Source organism: Stenella coeruleoalba (assembly GCF_951394435.1).
Source record: "Stenella coeruleoalba genome assembly, chromosome: 2".
In the NCBI taxonomy this organism is placed as follows: Eukaryota; Metazoa; Chordata; class Mammalia; order Artiodactyla; family Delphinidae; genus Stenella; species Stenella coeruleoalba.
Genome location: NC_137147.1, coordinates 139,365,335 through 139,384,224, shown reverse-complemented (window position 1 = coordinate 139,384,224; position 18,890 = coordinate 139,365,335). Strand labels below are relative to the sequence as shown.

Below are 18,890 nucleotides of genomic sequence, written 5' to 3'. Positions count from 1 at the left end.
TGTCAGTGTGGCTGATCATATAAGGGCTTGAGAGTTGCTCTCCCAACGAAAAGATGAACTGACAGCTGGAAATTATAGGGCTAAAGTTATGTGAGGTGACGGTCTTTGGAGAATAACTGCTTTTCATAGTATAAGTTCTACAGCCTATGGCTTGGATTCTTAAACAATCTTTGTTTCTTCTTTTTTTTTTGTAACATCTTTATTGGGGTATAATTGCTTTACAATGGTGTGTTAGTTTCTGCTTTATAACAAAGTGAATCAGTTATACATATACATATGTTGCCATATCTCTTCCCTCTTGCATCTCCCTCCCTCCCACCCTCCCTATCCCACCCCTCCAGGTGGTCACAAAGCACCGAGCCAATATCCCTGTGCCATGCAGCTGCTTCCCACTAGCTATCTACCTTAAGTTTGTTAGTGTATATATGTCCATGCCTCTCTCTCTCCCTGTCACAGCTCACCCTTCCCCCTCCCCATATCCTCAAGTCCGTTCTCCAGTATGTCTGTGTCTTTATTCCTGTCTTACCCCTAGGATCTTCATGACATTTTTTTTCTTAAATTCCATATATATGTGTTAGCATACGGTATTTGTCTTTCTCTTTCTGACTTACTTCACTCTGTATGACAGACTCTAGGTCTATCCACCTCATTACAAATAGCTCAATTTCGTTTCTTTTTATGGCTGAGTAATATTCCATTGTATATATGTGCCACATCTTCTTTATCCATTCATCCAATGATGGGCACTTAGGTTGTTTCCATCCCCGGGCTATTGTAAATAGAGCTGCAATGAACATTTTGGTACATGACTCTTTGAATTATGGTTTTCTCAGGGTATATGCCCAGTAGTGGGATTGCTGGGTCATATGGTAGTTCTATTTGTAGTTTTTTAAGGAACCTCCATACTGTTCTCCACAGTGGCTGAACCAATTCACATTCTCACCAGCAGTGCAAGAGGGTTCCCTTTTCTCCACACCCTCTCCAGCATTTATTGTTTCTAGATTTTTTGATGATGGCCATTCTGACTGGTGTGAGATGATATCTCATTGTAGTTTTGATTTGCATTTCTCTAATGATTATTGATGTTGAGCATCCTTTCATGTGTTTGTTGGCAGTCTGTATATCTTCTTTGGAGAAATGTCTATTTAGGTCTTCTGCGCATTTTTGGATTGGGTTGTTTGTTTTTTTGTTATTGAGCTGCATGAGCTGCTTGTAAATTTTGGAGATTAATCCTTTGTCAGTTGCTTCATTTGCAAATATTTTCTCCCATTCTGAGGGTTGCCTTTTGGTCTTGTTTATGGTTTCCTTTGCTGTGCAAAAGCTTTTAAGTTTCATTAGGTCCCATTTGTTTATTTTTGTTTTTATTTCCATTTCTCTAGGAGGTGGGTCAAAAAGGATCTTGCTGTGATTTATGTCATAGAGTGTTCTGCCTATGTTTTCCTCTAAGAGTTTGATAGTTTCTGGCCTTACATTTAGGTCTTTAATCCATTTTGAGCTTATTTTTGTGTATGATGTTAGGGAGTGATCTAATCTCATACTTCTACGTGTAGCTGTCCTGTTTTCCTAGCACCACTTACTGAAGAGGCTGTCCTTTCTCCACTGTACATTCCTGCCTCCTTTATCAAAGATAAGGTGACCATATGTGCGTAGGTTTATCTCTGGGCTTTCTGTCCTGTTCCATTGATCTATATTTCTGTTTTTGTGCCAGTACCATACTGTCTTTTTTGTGTGTGTGTGGTTTTTTTTTTTTCATCTTTATTGGAGCATAATTGCTTTACAATGGTGTGTTAGTTTCTGCTTTATAACAAAGTGAATCAGTTATACATATACATATGTTCCCATATCTCTTCCCCTCTTGCGTCTCCCTCCCTCCCTCCCACCCTCCCTATCCCACCTCTCCAGGCGATCACAAAGCACTGAGCTGATCTCCCTGTGTCTTGATTACTGTAGCTTTATAGTATAGTCTGAAGTCAGGGAGCCTGATTCCTCCAGCTCCGTTTTTCGTTCTCAAGATTGCTTTGGCTATTCGGGGTCTTTTGTGTTTCCATACAAATTGTGAAATTTTTTGTCGTAGTTCTGTGAAAAATGCCAGTGGTAGTTTGATAGGGATTGCATTGAATTGGTAGATTGCTTTGGGTAGTAGAGTCATTCTCACAATGTTGATTCTTCCAATCCAAGAACATGGTATATCTCTCCATCTATTTGTATCATCTTTAATTTCTTTCATCAGTGTCTTATAATTTTCTGCATACAGGTCTTTTGTCTCCTTAGGTAGGTTTATTCCTAGATATTTTATTCTTTTTGTTGCATTGGTAAATGGGAGTGTTTTCTTGATTTCATTTTCAGATTTTTCATCATTAGTGTATAGGAATGCTAGAGATTTCTGTGCATTAATTTTGTATCCTGCTACGTTACCAAATTCATTGATTAGCTCTGGTAGTTTTCTGGTAGCATCTTTAGGATTCTCTATGTATAGTATCATGTCATCTGCAAAGAGTGACAGCTTTACTTCTTCTTTTCCGATTTGGATTCCTTTTATTTCCTTTTCTTCTCTGATTGCTGTGGCTGAAACTTCCAAAACTATGTTGAATAAGAGTGGTGAGAGTGGGCAACCTTGTCTTGTTCCTGACCTTAGTGGAAATGCTTTCAGTTTTTCACCATTGAGGACGATGTTGGCTGTGGGTTTGTCATATATGGCCTTTATTATGTTGAGGGAAATTTCCTCTATGCCTACTTTCTGCAGGGTTTTTATCATAAATGGGTGTTGAATTTTGTCAAAAGCTTTCTCTGCATCTATTGAGATGATCACATGGTTTTTCTCCTTCAATTTGTTAATATGGTGTATCACATTGATTGATTTGCGTATATTGAAGAATCCTTGCATTCCTGGAATAAACCCCACTTGATCATGGTGTATGATCCTTTTAATGTGCTGTCGAATTCTGTTTGCTAGTATTTTGTTGGGGATTTTTTCATCTGTGTTCATCAGTGATATTGGCCTGTAGTTTTCTTTCTTTGTGACATCCTTGTCAGGTTTTGGTATCAGGGTGATGGTGGCCTTGTAGAATGAGTTTGGGAGTCCTCCTGTCCATACTTCTGATACTGTAAACTGGCATTACTCCCTCAAGTTGATGACACATTCTGGGTCCTTTTTTATTCTTCATCACTACATCCTGTTGAAGTAAGAAGGAAACCATGTTACTTCAGAGATAGAAAAAGAGGCCCAGCAAGGTTAAGTGCCTTTCCTAGAGGCACAGTAAATCACTGGTATGAGAACAATAATTTAGGGCCCCAAATGACAGTTAATTTCCTTGGTAGACTAGGAAATTACACATTTCCGTGAAGTCCTCCTAAGCCAAGAATCTTTTCCTCTTTTTTTCCTCACTTAACTCATATCCTTTCCAAGGCCTTATGTTTTTCAAGCTCACAAACATGTGGAAGATCTTTTCCTGATATTTAGCAAAAAATGTGGTTACTGAAAGTAGGTGACTTCTATACTATATGGCCATTGTGACCTACGGGGACCCCACAGTGGTTATCCAGCTGTACTGTACGAAGTGTGTTCCATGCAAGGAGGGCATGATATGGTAGCTCCCTGGGCAGATCTTTGGACAGCTTCTCTGCTTTGGTCCAAAGCTGGCATTTCAGGGACCAGATGAAACAGATTTCATTGTTCATAGGACAGACTCAACCTATGTCAGCATAAGCACTATTTGCAGGGCAAGAAGAGCAAGTCTCATAACATGCTAGAGATGCTAGAGGTCCAGAGGTGTTTGCTGAATTGCCTGTGATGGTGCCCAGTGAGGGAAGAGAGTGCGCACACCTGGGTTTCTTCTCAGAGCTGCTCTTTGGCAATTATGCCAGGCATTGTGGGGAATGCTTATTCTGTTCTGACCTCTGAATTACAATCAACCTGATATCTTAATGAGAGTATCTGTATCTTGAGCATTTAATAAGGCATTCCTTTTTCCTTTCCCAATACCTAGTAAAGTGGTTCTTAACTTTTTTGGATTAGGGACTACTCTAAGAATTTGGTGAAAGCACTTTCCCCGGAAAAGTGCACACACTTACAAGATTTTGCATGTAATTTCAAGGGGTTCATAGTTCTTTCCCCTAAACGCAGATCTGTAAGCTGTGGATTGAGGGTAAATAACCTCTGCTGTAACTTTCCATAGTCCCTCTATTTTAATATCCAAAGAAATATTGTAATTTTTAACCGGTAGATGTTTCACAGAAAATGTGTTAAAAGTAAACAGAATACGCTTTAAATTGGAATACATACACTTTGTGTTTCAGGAAAAATTTTGTATAACAGTTGTCTAATATTTACTTTTGTCTCCCTTTTTCAAAGCTTGGTAAAATGCGGTTGACAATTCCATGTCGGGCCCTTACATGTTCTCATCTGCAGTGTTTTGATGCAACTCTTTATATTCAGATGAATGAGAAAAAACCAACTTGGGTTTGCCCTGTCTGTGATAAGAAGGCTCCGTATGAACACCTTATTATTGATGGGTATGTCAATTTAAAGTTTTTCCTTGTACTTCAAGGTAACCATCTATTATTGGTTTTGTTATCCAGCACGTTTGGGATTAAAATTCTATAGGTAGTGTTTCCTGAGTTATATATTTTTAGGATTTTCATGACTGTAAAGTCAGTAGTTTTCTAAGTAATTAATATTGTGAACATTTTTCCTTTTTAACTTTATGTCCCCTTGTTTTGAAAATGTGTGCCTTACTGTCAGTGCCTCCTGACATTTACCATTTTAAAGCACCAATGGTTCTAAGTAGGATGTACTTACACCTTTTCCTAACATGAATCCATCTATCCCTCGACATGCATTTTGGAGAGAGACCATTTTGGAGAGAGAATGAAAGGATTGTGAAACTCTGGTTAACCTAATTGACCAGAAATTGGTCTGTTTTTGGAGATTTCCTGGTGCTTCAGTTGTGGGCCAGCATACCTACTCCCTACCTTACGGGCTCCTAAAACTGATCAACACACTGAACAGCAGCTCTCTTTGTTTTTTTGTTTTCTCTAAAATACTTGTCTTTGTCTTTCTTCTCCACCTATAGCATCACAACAGTCAATTATTTTTTTAACACTCTGATGTTTTATCTGTCCTTCCAAACATCTTCGAATATCCCTTTCACTTTTCTCCTATTCTCTAGCCTCCTTTTTTTCTGTTTTGCTGCCGAACAAAGATAAATTGTGAAAAGAAGGATCTTCTTGAGATTTCCTGTACTCTTTAGAAAAATGCTTAATACAACTTACCTATAATATTTGAGAAAGCATAGAAGCCTGAAGGTATAACATAAGGAATGGAATACATTTAGCGATAGAAGTGTAATCCAGAGCTTGAAAGATGTCAGACCAGTCATATGGGGAGAAGTAAACATGTAACTTAAATGTTTTATGTTTGATTTTTCAGAGATGTCAGTGATCACTAATAAATCAGAATTGAGTAATATTTTACCAACTCTGTATATTATGTAACTCTAGATGCCTGCATCAATTGGGATTATTCTTTCTTACTATAAAAGCCACACATACACACACACCCCTAAAGAAAAATTGGAAACATACGAAAGTAAAAAGCTGTTATGTTATTTTCTGGTTTTTTTCCCCATATTTGTGATTATACAGTATTAGTATTTCTTATCGTTTGGTTTTATTTAACATTACAACCTGAGAATTTGATCATTAATTTTACACATTTTTGAAAATCTCATTTTTTAATATCTGCATGGTAATTATCAAGAAGCTTTAACTTTCAATACATATTTTTGCATGTATTTCTTCAGTTATCAAATAAGATGTGCTTATTGTAGGCAATTTGGATTATGTTGAAAAGTATAAAGAAAAAGAATAAATATCCACAATGTCACCACTGAGAGATAAGCACTATTTATATACCACTCACACAGAATTTTATTTTTAAAATATAGAGTTTTCTTTTCTTGGCCTCTTCACACTTTCTGTGAACATATATTTCCCCCCATATTATTAAAAAATATCTTTGGAAACCTCATTTTTCATGGTTACATAATATTTTCTTGCATACAGGTACCATAATTTAAGTAACTATTCTCCTATTTAGCCCTAGATTTTGAGAACAAATATACCTTGTCTGTTACACTTTCTTTCTCATTTATACTTGTACAAAACATAGAAGGTCTGAATGTTTTTCGAATAGTAATAATTCTAATTGGCCTTACTTTAGAATGTGATATTCAAAGGACAAATTGTTTTTTATAGCTTGTTTATGGAAATCCTGAAGTACTGTACAGATTGTGATGAAATACAGTTTAAGGAGGATGGCTCTTGGGCACCTATGAGATCAAAAAAGGAAGTACAGGAAGTTTCTGCCTCTTACAATGGGGTTGACGGTGAGTGTTAGTTTTCTAAAAGAGTGGGGCAGTCTCCCTGTTGTTGTAAAGCCTTGGTTTTCAATATTAAAACACATAAAATTTTTAAGAATACTCAGCAGTTTATGGATAGCTCAGTAACTCTTATTAAATTATTGATTAAATGTTCAGAAGTATTGAAACTCTAAATTCACTTTCTGCCAGCTTTTAAAATTTTGTGGTATAAGATTTCAGAATAACATAATCTAATAAGTTATTTGTAAAGTCATGCTTTTGAAATGGTATCCTTTTAAATTTTTTACAGACTTGGTACAGGTTAGTGAATGTTCTTTTTTCACTTACATCTTTTTCCTGGCTTTTTTAGTATGTTTTTGCTGGAAGGAAACTATGACTTTTTAAAAACTTTACTGTAACGTCTCTCAGTATATCAGGTATTGTACAGGTAAACGTGTGTAATATATAGTGTTTGCCCTCAGACTACTTTTATTCTGAGGTGGACATATATTTTGATTGTTTGCCCTAATTCAGAATTGTTTTTCAAAAAAATCCTTTAACAACCGATAATAAATAATACTTTTAAGCTTAGGGGAACAGAGCCACTGTTGCTTTTGTATTCTTGGACCCTAGCAATATACTGTAACTGATAAAGTCTAAGCTACAACTGATAATCTAATCCATAGGCTGAGAAAAGGAGAGATGTTACAGGTCTTTTTTGCCTTGTGTTTCAATCATTCCCACACAGGATGCTTGAGCTCCACATTAGAGCACCAAGTGGCTTCTCATCACCAGTCCTCAAATAAAAGTAAGAAAGTAGAGGTGATTGACCTAACCATAGACAGTTCATCTGATGAAGAGGAGGAAGAGCCATCTGCCAAGAGAACCTGCCCTTCTCTCTCTCCCACATCACCACTAAGTAATAAAGGGTAAGTGCTGAGATCTTAAAAAAAAAACCAACTCATTGTGAAAGTTAATTTTGCAAATAGGATTAAAAGATCTGCTAAATAAAATGATTGTAAAACTTAACTTAGTAATCAGAGAATAGGTGGAATTTTTCTCAGGTGTGTTTCTTAAGGGGTTGGAATAATGCATTAAAGGGGTCACTTGGTATGGTCTTCATCATACCAAAAGATGATTCTAGCACAGTGGGTCTCAAACTTGGGTATACATCAGTATCACCTGAAGGGCTTATTAAAACACATTGCTTCCCTAGCCCCCATGTCTGATTCAGGAATAGGAACTGAGAAAATGTGTATTTCTAATAAGTTCCCAGGTGATCCTAATGCTAGTCATAGGATTTAAAATATTTAGTCAAACTGGAAAATGTGTGCTGTAAAATTAACCCTAAGTTGAGTGTTTCAAGCAGAAAGCAGAGAAGTCCAGATGAATGCTTTAAACCTGCCTCAGAATGTATAAGACTGGCAATGAAAGAAGTGTAGGACTTAAGTTGCAGTACACAATGCTTTATGTTTTGCAGACTCATTTCCCATACTTTCCATTAGTCTCATATCAGTAATAATGTACCTTGGTTATGCTTCATGTCACTTCATGAAACACTGTTACCTACTTTACGTAAAACACGCTGTGCTAAACGTGGGTGATAATAAAGTAAGTAAGTACAGTCCCAACCTTAAAGAGTTAACATTTTGTAGAGGATGGTAAAACAAGTAGCTGACTCTAGCTGTACTCTTAAACAGACTGTTAGTCTTATGAGACACTTCGGGGATTCTCAGCAAAAGACTTCATGTTTTTCTAAGGCACAGTTGTAGCACACCAAAGGTAAATCTAGAAATCCATGTGTGACCCCTTTTAGGTACATATCAGGAGAGTTATGTGGCCTGATGTAATTGAATAGGAGCTATTCAGAAAATCTTCCAGCAAACTGTAGTGCCTGAAGGAAGAATGTAAGTGAGGAAGGGAAAGTCTGCAGAAAGCATTGTTACAGATTTCAAGGTTAAAGAGGGAAAGTAAACACCAGACCAAGAGCAGGCACTTCTGTGCTTGGAGTCAAATTATTTTCAAGCTTGATCTTGTTTGATGAGATAAAAAGATCTTCTATTTGAGTATATTTGTAGTTACTTGAAAGATGAAGTTGCAACAGTAAAAGAGCACAATTGTGATAAATGTGGCTCCTCTCTCATTAGAGGACTTTGGCTATTTCAGGAATCTTTATAGTACAACCAGACATATGACGCAGGTTGATATTTTCACTCTAGAGTAGCTTATTTTATCATAGAGACAGAAATAAAAGACATTAAAAGCAGTATCATTATTCTATACAAAATGAATATTTAAACACTAATTCTGCTTTACATCCTACTTTATGAACATTCACCTCTGATGAAAGCCTACATTGATGGCTGTTATCCAACAAGCCCAACCGTATTATTATACCAGCTTCTTTCTTAAATCTGAGTTGTGGGTGGGGGGCGGGGAGGGAAGAAGAGTCAAATTAGCAAAAGCTGGCGTAGTTAGAGCAAATGTCTGTAGAATTTTGATTCTAAGATATTTTATGTTTTATATATATTTTTAAATGGTATATTTAACATAGCATGACCAAAACATATCATTTTATTACTTTAAATGCCATAAAACAGCACCTTAAAATACATTTCATAAATCTGGGTATATAAATACTTTATGGATTAAATGCATCATTATATATACGTTAGTTCTGCTCTTTAGTATATTGATAGTAGTCATACATATGTAAACACTTTTCCTTAAAGGAAACTTTCTGAGTGTTTAGAAATCTAATTTTTCTTCTTTGAATATTTGCTTTGCTGTTTCTCCAGAAATAGTTTGTTTATTATGTTTGGGAAATTACATTAGATGCATTAACTACTTCCTGAGCTTCCCAGTGACTAATTGAACCCAGATAGAGTATTTGCTAACGCCAGACCTTTCTCTCTTGATTTTCAGATAAAAACAAGCAACCTGAAGGTTTATGACATTTTTAGAAGAACAGCACCATATTCAGCACAAGTGACCATTTTTCAGTAATGACTAGCCAATAAATAGAAACCTATACCCAGCATATTGTATTTGTTGTTATTGTGCAGTGTGAAGGTGGAAATGCATTTTAGAATATTATCATAAAATTGAAAGAGAAGGAGCCAGCCAGGAATTAGAAAGAGGCAAAGATTAGTAAATGTAAAACATCTTGCTGTCTTCAGCTGCTGAGTGTTCATCCAGAAATTACCTTTGCTGTTTGGTATACCAAGATGTTTTCAGAGACTAGCATTTCAACTCCTTTTGTCTCTCTTGTAATCCCTTAGGTATTGTCAGAGGAGATAGCTAATGGAAAATGGTACTTTCTATAGATGTAAGAGGTTTAGTTAAGTTTCCATTAGACAAAACATTTTTATGAGGTGGATGAGAATATATTTTATGCTTCATATCCCATTCATAAAAATATGGTAGAAGGTCATAACTAGAACTCTATTCCTGGAAATCCAACCGTGGCATCTTTTGAAATATTTTTTACCATTGAAATTGCATCTCCATACCCTGAGGACTTTACATGAAGTTTTAAAAGCAAAAGACAGCCTGTTTCTACCTTCTTTTCTCTTTATTTTCTATAACTTATATGTCTATTAGCCTCTTGTATGGTTGGGATAGCATATGGCCCTTATGTTTTCACTCAGGACTATTAGAATTCTTTTTTCAAAATCATTTTAATTCTTCCTTTTCTTTTTTCCTTTATTTCTCCCTCTTTTTGCTTTTCCCTGATTTTTGGTAAAGAAAAAAAGATTTAACTACTCAGCTACTTAAACATTTCACTCTGTTCTTCCAGAATCCCTCTCTTTGTTCTTTTTTTCTTTTTCCATTTATACTATTCTCCCTTTAAAAACGCTGTACCACCTGTTCATTATGGAGCATCTTTTTTTTTTTTTGCGGTACGCGGGCCTCTCACTGTTGTGGCCTCTCCTGTTGTGGAGCACAGGCTCCGGACGCGCAGGCTCAGCAGCCATGGCTCACGGGCCCAGCCGCTCCGTGGCATGCGGGATCCTCCCAGACCGGGGCACAAACCCATGTCCTCTGCATCGACAGGCGGACTCTCAACCACTGCGCCACCAGGGAAGCCCCTATGGAGCATCTTTACTCCTTGTCTTGCTGCCTTCGTTCATTCAGCAGGCCTTTTATGTAAATAGCGTGATAATGACTGTGCCGGGCATTGAATATACCGAGATAAACAGTACCTAGTTTTTATTCTCATAAATCTTACAAGTCTGAGGGCCACTGTTAACTCCTCACTGCTCAGATTGCTGCATTCCCCTAGTCTTGTTATATGTGTTTTCTTTGCAAGGATTTACCTAAACTTTTTACTAGCCAGCACTCTAGTGCTTATTTTTTAAAGGTTTCAGAATTTTGTCTGCTGTAGATACTTTTCACTCATATTCCATTGAATTGGCTCAGCCATGCCTTCCCCCTGCATTCTGAAAGTGTAGATGACGTCGTTCCAAAGACAACATGTGATTTATGAATGTTGGATACCATTGCGTCCATCTTTTTCCCTGTAGCCTCTGAAAGATGCTATTAAGTATACAAATTATTTCCTAATAATTATGGTAGTCTAAATTATATATTGCTTTACTTGTCTTTTGTTTTAATTTCCAGCACAAAAACTAGGACTCATTGTGAGATGCAACCCTTTTTAAAAGTTCAACTGACTCATGAAAATTTCACAAACCTTTTCTTCTTCTAGCATATTAAGTCTTCCACATCAAGCATCTCCAGTGTCCCGCACCCCAAGCCTCCCTGCTGTAGACACAAGCTATATTAACACATCCCTCATCCAAGACTACAGACATCCTTTCCACATGACACCCATGCCTTATGACTTGCAAGGTGAGTCACCGGTTCTTCTGTGTCGTCACATAGCATTGTGAATGCCTTTGATCTATATAGTCTTCTTCTGGGCAAGTATAAGAAAGGTTGAAAGATTAGGAAAAGAAGGGGTTGGATCTGGGAAACTGGGAGAAATATACACTGTGGTCATAAATAAATACAGACTCAGTTCCTTGTTCATAGCCAGTGTTTTACTACCAGTGTTTTACTACCAGTGGTAAAAACAGTGTAATGATCTTTAGGTTTTGTGTGCTTCAAAGTAGTCTGCAGGTTGTTTTTTAATGACTTCCAATATGTTGCTTTAAATTTTGATATTTATGACAATTATTTTTTGTTCCGTGAATCCAGTTATAATGCAGCAGGCATTGTGGGTAGCTATGTCATATTGTATTTTAGATAATGCAGAATTGAAACATTGGAAAGCTTTAATTTTTATTCCGGTGAACCTGATTCTTCTTTTTGAAAGTAATTTGAAATGTCAGTATACTCATTTCTACGATGTACTTTGAGTTCATAATAATCATTTACATTATCAAAAAGAATTACTAGTTCTCATTATGTTTGTAATTTAATAATTTGTACATTAGCCATATTATCTGAGAACACTTTTTAAATTACAAAAAGCCATATATGCTCATTGTAGAAAATATAATACAGAAGCACAAAGTGCCCTCCACCCATTTCCTACAGTAAAATTCAGGGTCACTGGCAAGGATCTTGGGAGCTGAGATAGTTGAGTGGATTCTTAGTGATTGTTATGAAAACCCTATTTCAGCTCTGTCCAATAGAACTTTCTGCAATTAGGGAAATGTAATCTGACCAGTACAGTAGCCACTAGCCACATGTGGTTATGGAGCATTTAAAATGTGGCTAGTATGACTAAAGAACTGAATTTTTCATTTTATTTAATCTTAGTAAATTTAAATAGCCACATCAGGTGGTTAACAGCTACCCTGTTAGACAGTGTAGCCCCGTTTCTCACTGCCTGTTAGCCCACTGCCAAACTCACTATCAAGAACCGCAGTACTGGGACTTCCCTGGCGGTCTAGTGGTTAAGACTCCATGCTTCCAGTGCGGGGGATGCAGGTTCGATCCCCAGTTGGGGACCTAAGATACCACATGCCTTGCCATGGCATGGCCAAAACAAACAAACTAAAAACACAGTACTATACATTTTGCAGGATCCTTATGTTATAATCTGTTGTAGTGTAGACAGTGGATGGATCCCCAAAGTGTTCATGTTGTTGTCATATTTTTATCTATACCTGCTTGTTGTACTTTTCTCCAAGTTTAGATATCATAATGAGGCATTTTATTCATGTTGGTTTACTTGCTCTTCGTCGCATTACACATTGGGCAATATGGACAAGAATGTGACTTGGAAGGGGCCGGCTTACAGTGACTTCCTGGCAACCAGGGATGAGAGCTGGTCCTTCTGTAATAGCCTCCACACCAGCAGTTAGACACCCCCTCAGATCTCTTCCCCTCTTATGTCACTCAGGAGTCTCTGAGTTAGAATCTGGAACAGATAGTGGGAAATGAAGGAATCTGAGAAAGAAAATCTGTCTTACAACTTGCTTAATGTAAAAATCTTCTTATCCACAAAATGAGACCAAAGTAATTACATACCTCATGAGGTGCTTGTGAGGAGTAAATTCGAGTAGATTGAAAGGTGACTTTAGGGGAGTCGATGAGAGCATCTAGTGAAAAGTGCTCTGTCAATTTAAGGGATCAGTGTTGGACTTAACAGGGCAGCATTGGCCCAAGTCCCACAAATGGAGTCACCAGGAGTGCAAATCATTGCTAAAGCTTGAACTCTAGGCTTTGTAATCTAGAGATGGGAGAGATGTAAAACATTCAGCTCAACTCTTCATGTTTAAATAAAATTCTAAATGAATTTAGAATTAGCTTTAAGATATTGTATTTGTAGTATTGGGGCATTTGGAAGTCTTTTTCTTTGTTTTGTTTCTTTTTTTTAAACTAAATTTTTTCTCCCACAGGATTAGATTTCTTTCCTTTCTTATCAGGAGACAATCAGGTATGTTATATCAAAAAAATACTGTTATTTTAATTCTAAGTTAAAATACTTAAAAGTATAATATGTAGCCAAGAGAAAGAAAATAAATTTCCTTAGGAAATTCAGAGTAGTTATACCCATTATTGTTAAGGTTTTAAAACTTTAAATAAAAGTCCCTTTGTTTCAGCTGTGCCTGAATATATAGTAACTACAGTGTCTATTTGTTGGTTCCCAGTACTGTTTTATAAAAAACAGGGCAGTGAGTCATATTGACTGATAAATTTCTTGGCCATATATCTCCAGAAGATAAAGAAAGTGGACTCTTCTGTTTCCTGCTGCTTCTGAGTATATGCCTCTTTGGAAATAGCATTATGAAAATTGCTTGCAATACAAATTAAAGCAAAAAAATAATATTTTTATTCCCTCCCACACCCCCCCCCCAGTTTCAGCTACAAAATGTCTCTTAAGATCAGTGATGTGCCAATAAAAATTAAAAGGTCAATGATGTGATCATTACATAAGACCATTTGATTTTGCAAAATGTTTTACTAAATATTTCAGAAACACCAGGTACTCAGAATATATTAAATTTAGGACTTTGTTCTGCTGAGAAGAAAGTTTATTAATTTATAAGTATAATTAACTTTATTTCCTGTGTTTTGTTTCCCCTCCCTAGCATTATAACACCTCCCTGCTTGCCGCTGCAGCAGCAGCGGTTTCAGATGATCAAGACCTCTTACACTCGTCTCGGTTTTTTCCATATACCTCCTCACAGATGTTTCTTGATCAGTTAAGTGCAGGAGGCAGTACTTCTCTGCCAGCCACCAATGGAAGCAGCAGTGGCAGTAACAGCAGCCTCGTATCCTCCAACAGCCTAAGGGAGAGCCATAGCCACACCGTCGCAAATAGAAGCAGCACGGACACAGCATCCATCTTCGGCATCATACCAGACATTATTTCATTGGACTGATTCCCTTGCCCCTGCTGCTCCCATCCCTACCCCAGGTTAAATGAACTTGGTAGAAAGAAGAGAACTTTGTGCTATGTTTTACCTTATTCTGTTTAGAAAAGTACACAAGCGTGTTTTTTTCCTTTTTTTTAGGGAAAAAATTAAAAGAAATGTACAGAGAACAAAACTATATTTTCAGTTTTACTTTTGTATATAAATCTAAGACTGCCTGTCTGAAAAAACACTTGTAAAAAACAAAAAAAAGGAAAGAAAAGAAAAAAAAAAAGAAAAAAAACAAGTACCCACAAACCACCTTCAGTTCATTCTTTCTGGATTCTGAAGATTTTTTTTTCATCATTTGTCCTATTTGGTTTTATTTTACTTCAATGGCATTATTTTATTTGCAATAACAGAAAAGGAATTGCATGTATGAAGTTTTAAATTGTGGGCTTTTCTTTGTTGTGGGGAGGGGCTGGGGGGGGATAGTTTTAATTTCCATTTTCTAAAAATGACAGACTTGGATTCTGTTTGTGTGTGTGCATATTTTATCCAGCCTTAAGTTATAAATCTCATCTGTTCCTCTGCATTCCCTATGTATTTTCAGGACATAGCTTGTGGGTGTGTATGTGTCTGTGTGTATTTTTGTGTCGTTACTGTTCCTTCTCCCGAGTTTGCATTCAGTTGATAAATCAGTTGCCTGCTTCTTTAAAAGTGCTTTGAAGGTCTTGAACTCTCATATGAGCATCTTTATCAACTGTCCCAATTGCATGTTCTCCATCACATATTGTCTCTTATTTGCTAGATACCCCCTGAGAATATGTTTCAGAGATTGGAGTAGAGCTATCTGGGTAAGGAGTAGGCTTAGCCGACCTGTGAATAATACACTTTAGTCTAGTTCTTTATTTTAAATTTGGATTGCCAGTATTATGTATTTAAACCAAGTCTGTGAACACCTGCTTTTTTGGCCACAGGGTAACAAGTTTTCATGTGAGATCTTCATACCAAAGTAGGAAGTAAAAATAGCTTAGAAAGCCCTGTTGGATGTCCTGTGCAGCTGACAGAGGTAAGGCTACATCACCTCAAAAAAGACAGTCAATTATCCTTAAAAGTAAATTCTCTTCGGAAAATGCAGTGCACCATATGTCAGTCTGTAGAAATCTATCATCTGATAAACAGTTGAAATTCAAAATGGGCTTGATCCTTAGTCATTTTCACTCTCTGGTTCTGAGTGTACTTATTTTTTTAGCCTAGTTATCTTGTTTGTTTTATATTTTTCTTCATCTTTTAAAGACAAGCATGACATAGGAAAGTCAAATCTTTTTAAGAATTCATGGATCAGTCTGATCTACTCTTATTAATAATGGAAATGTAAATATATTGAAAACTGTTTTTCAGGAAATGAGTGAGGGTTGGAGGGAAGGAAAAAGTGGTTCTACTTGTGTTCCAAAATCCTCGTCAGAGAAGGTCCGTTTTTCAGGTAATATCTGAAGGTGTTGAAAATATTGTTTATCTGATTGAAAGGTTTAGCAGAAAAGATAAGGGGCATAACGATTACCAATTTTCCAGACTGGATTTTTATATCACAACTGTTAATGTTCTCAGAGTTGTTCTCAGAGTTGATGAAGGACCACCTTTGTGTATAAAATTGTCATTTTAAACCTTGCAGTGGTAACAAATTGACCTACTTTAATCCAGTTAAGAGTTCAAGATGGCTGTATCTTCAGTTGTCTGATGAAATTAATGGTTCACATGACTGTGTGGCATCTAAACATACCTGTTTTTACAGTATCTCTCTGCCACCAAATTGTTGACTTGAATTTTGAAAAACAGGTTGGTATTGATATGTATATGTGTGTGTGTATATATGTATTTATAGACAAGTGTGTGAGTGACAACTGAGTTATATAGTCTTCCCTACGCATGTGTATTCCACACATACATGGCTGAGTTATAGTCACTAAACAATTTGCAATAAAAAAAATTCATTGTCAGTTAAAACAGGAAATAGTTAAGTTTTTAAATGAATCTGGTGTTATGTGAGTACACACTTTAGAACTCTCATTGCCATGTTAACTTAGGCTAATATCTAATAGTATTATAATTTGTGTCTAAATTCAGATTGGGCTAGAAATTACTTAAATTGTAGGGAGTTGCTTCTTTCATATTGTAATAGGAAACGTTTCTGTTAATTCAGCTACCTAAGATAAAATGAATAGTTTTGTTTTTCTTTATTTGTTGTTGTTAGTGGTCTCAGAATTCTGATCAATAACTTTGTGTATGATGCTGAATAACAGACTCTTTGAATGATCCAGTTGAAAAACCGTCCCTCTACTTTCTTCAGCCCAGTTTTGGAGAGGGTTATTTTCTCTCAGGGTCCTGCGTTATACCAACCGAAGGGAAGAACAGGTAACAGGGAGAAATAAATGTCTGTCTAGTAGCTTTGGTCGTGTCTCCGCGGGAGAAACTAACCATTCAGTTTGTCTTTTTATTTTAGTTCATTCCACTCTTACGGAGTTTGTTCCCTTCAGTTGTTAACTTTCTGAAATGTTGCAGTAGTAGTAACTATTACTCTGTTGGTCTCATGGCCGCTATTAGTCAATCAGACTTTTTATGGTCCATAGTAATTATTAGTGGAGTCATGCACTGCATCTTTATCTTCTAAGTTTTTGTTTGTTTTTAAAGCACAGTTATTTCTTTTTTCCCTAGCCCACTGTCACTCCCCCACCCATGCTAATATTGACATGCTGTCTGTGGACTAATGACTCTCAGAATCTTTAGTCACGTTACCACCATCCCCTTGCCTTGGTCACTCATAATAGGTGCGCATATGTTTGTGTGTCTGTATAGTACTGTGGGTGTGTGTGTGTGTGCATATGCACACACACACATCTTTAGTATAATAGCTGTTTGACTAGCAGGGTTGAAGTGGCTTTTAAATATTTTGTGGGCATTATTGAACACGTTTTTAAAAGTATCTGGACCTTAACCATGCCACGCTTGGTTGACTAATTTATTTTGAGCATTAAAAATTTTCTACTTCTGTTAATGTAGACATTATCACAGTTCTCTATTATTACTGACTTAGAAAAGATACACTTAAGCTTCTGAGAAATGTGATTTCTTGGCAGATTTTCCTTTGAGTCAAATGTCTGAAACTGAATGAAAATACATCCCAATTTTAAATTACTAATTGTGGAAAAAACATTGTTTTTAAACAGCTCCAATTTTAAACACACAAAACACTTCAAGATCTTTAGGACTTTAAAGCACATTTGAAATTATTTTAGTAAGAGTTTTGTTTTATCAATACATGTTGAATTCTGTTTTTTAATTAAAAGAAAATACAAAGCTTAGATTTCAGAAAGAGGGAGGGAGAATAGCTGGTGGTCCCAGAGTGTGCTGCTGTTAATTGTTTAATTAACAAAGGGGAAAAATGTATATAAACAGATATAAAAGTTACCATAAATTCCATGAACTTAAATCTGTGATTCATTGCCTTAAAACTTTCTCTCTTAGAATTTCCATACCGCATGCCAAACCAGTAAAATGGCTTTTAAAAATGTATAGTAGACCAATGTCAGTTTGTATAAAAGTACCAAGTGAAAATATTTATTACATGCATTGGAAAAAAAATTGTTTACCTATTGAATGTTACCTGTTTATGTAGAGCTCTTTAGATGTAATAAAAGAAAAGCCTTCAGTTAATTTGTCTTCTGTAAAATACACTGCTGCGTATACAAGGGGACAATCCCTATGAGAAAAAGTGACGATGCTTTGTGCTTCCAGAGCCCCTCTGATCCAGAGATTTCAAAGCATGACAAGTAACTCATTCTCTTGCAACATGCTTTGAGGTAAGTAATGAATATACAGCTATCATTCCCCTTTCTTACTGAAATATGGCTAGCTTTGTAATGAACCACAGCATCCATTTAGTTTTAAATCTGTTTAATCTGCAATTTGATTGTTAAGAGCACTGTGGCCTTTTCTTTGCAAACAATACTTGGTGCTAGGTAAACCAACAGGAATTTCAGGAATGAGCATGAAACCCAGGCATGGGGTAGTGTCAGAGCCTTTCCTGGGGTAGAAGTTTAAATCAGAGCACATCCCAGGATCTTGGAATCCTACCCACTGAACACCCTTAATGAGGAACACTGAGTCAGTGGACACAAGCCCCAGGTTCTCAAGGCTGTTACACACCACTTATGTTTTTGGCAAGGTCTACTTCAGGTTCCTGTTAGGCAAATGAGATTCATAAAACTTGCTTTGAAACCAAACGGGTACCATTCAGTGGCATATAAAGACAAAGCTTTGAGGGAACGTACCCTCGTTTATTGTTATAGCCCAGAACTTCCTTTTCCTGTCCCATCTAAATCACAGGTATCTACTGTCTAATCCTTGGTATTCCAGAGTGGCTGTGCAGGACTAACTTCCTCATGTCCATGATGAGTTAAAAAGAAATGTGGCGCACTAGGACCCTTGAGCCTTGCCTGAAAGTGAAATATAGCAGTTCAACATGGGTGCCAACATCTAACCAGCCCTCAGATGGATTTACCATGAAGGTAATGAAGTTTAAGCACCAGGGCCCCTCACTTGCTCTGGTCTCTTCCAGGGTCCCAGGAGCAGCCCTAGTAATTCTATATTTCTACTGTAATATTCTTAAAGAAGGCCGCCGAATCGTATAACCCTCAGACCCCACAAAACCTGGATCTGC

General features: G+C 36.7%; 1 protein-coding gene across 2 annotated transcripts in view; it reads left to right on the top strand.

Moving 5' to 3' along the window:
- Positions 1-18,033, top strand: part of PIAS1 (protein inhibitor of activated STAT 1) — a 121,793-nt gene extending 103,760 nt beyond the window's left edge. The window contains exons 9-15 of one of the 2 annotated variants that reach the window (XM_079912277.1): positions 4,352-4,512; positions 6,256-6,386; positions 7,108-7,288; positions 11,071-11,213; positions 13,214-13,251; positions 13,907-16,998; positions 17,966-18,033. In XM_079912277.1, the coding sequence (XP_079768403.1) occupies positions 4,352-4,512; positions 6,256-6,386; positions 7,108-7,288; positions 11,071-11,213; positions 13,214-13,251; positions 13,907-14,200 (948 nt within the window). In that variant the 3' untranslated portion in view covers positions 14,201-16,998; positions 17,966-18,033. Of the gene's footprint in view, positions 1-4,351; positions 4,513-6,255; positions 6,387-7,107; positions 7,289-11,070; positions 11,214-13,213; positions 13,252-13,906; positions 16,999-17,965 lie in introns of those variants that run through there. The other variant, XM_079912278.1, reaches the window with a different exon arrangement.
- The last annotated feature ends 857 nt before the right edge of the window (positions 18,034-18,890 follow it).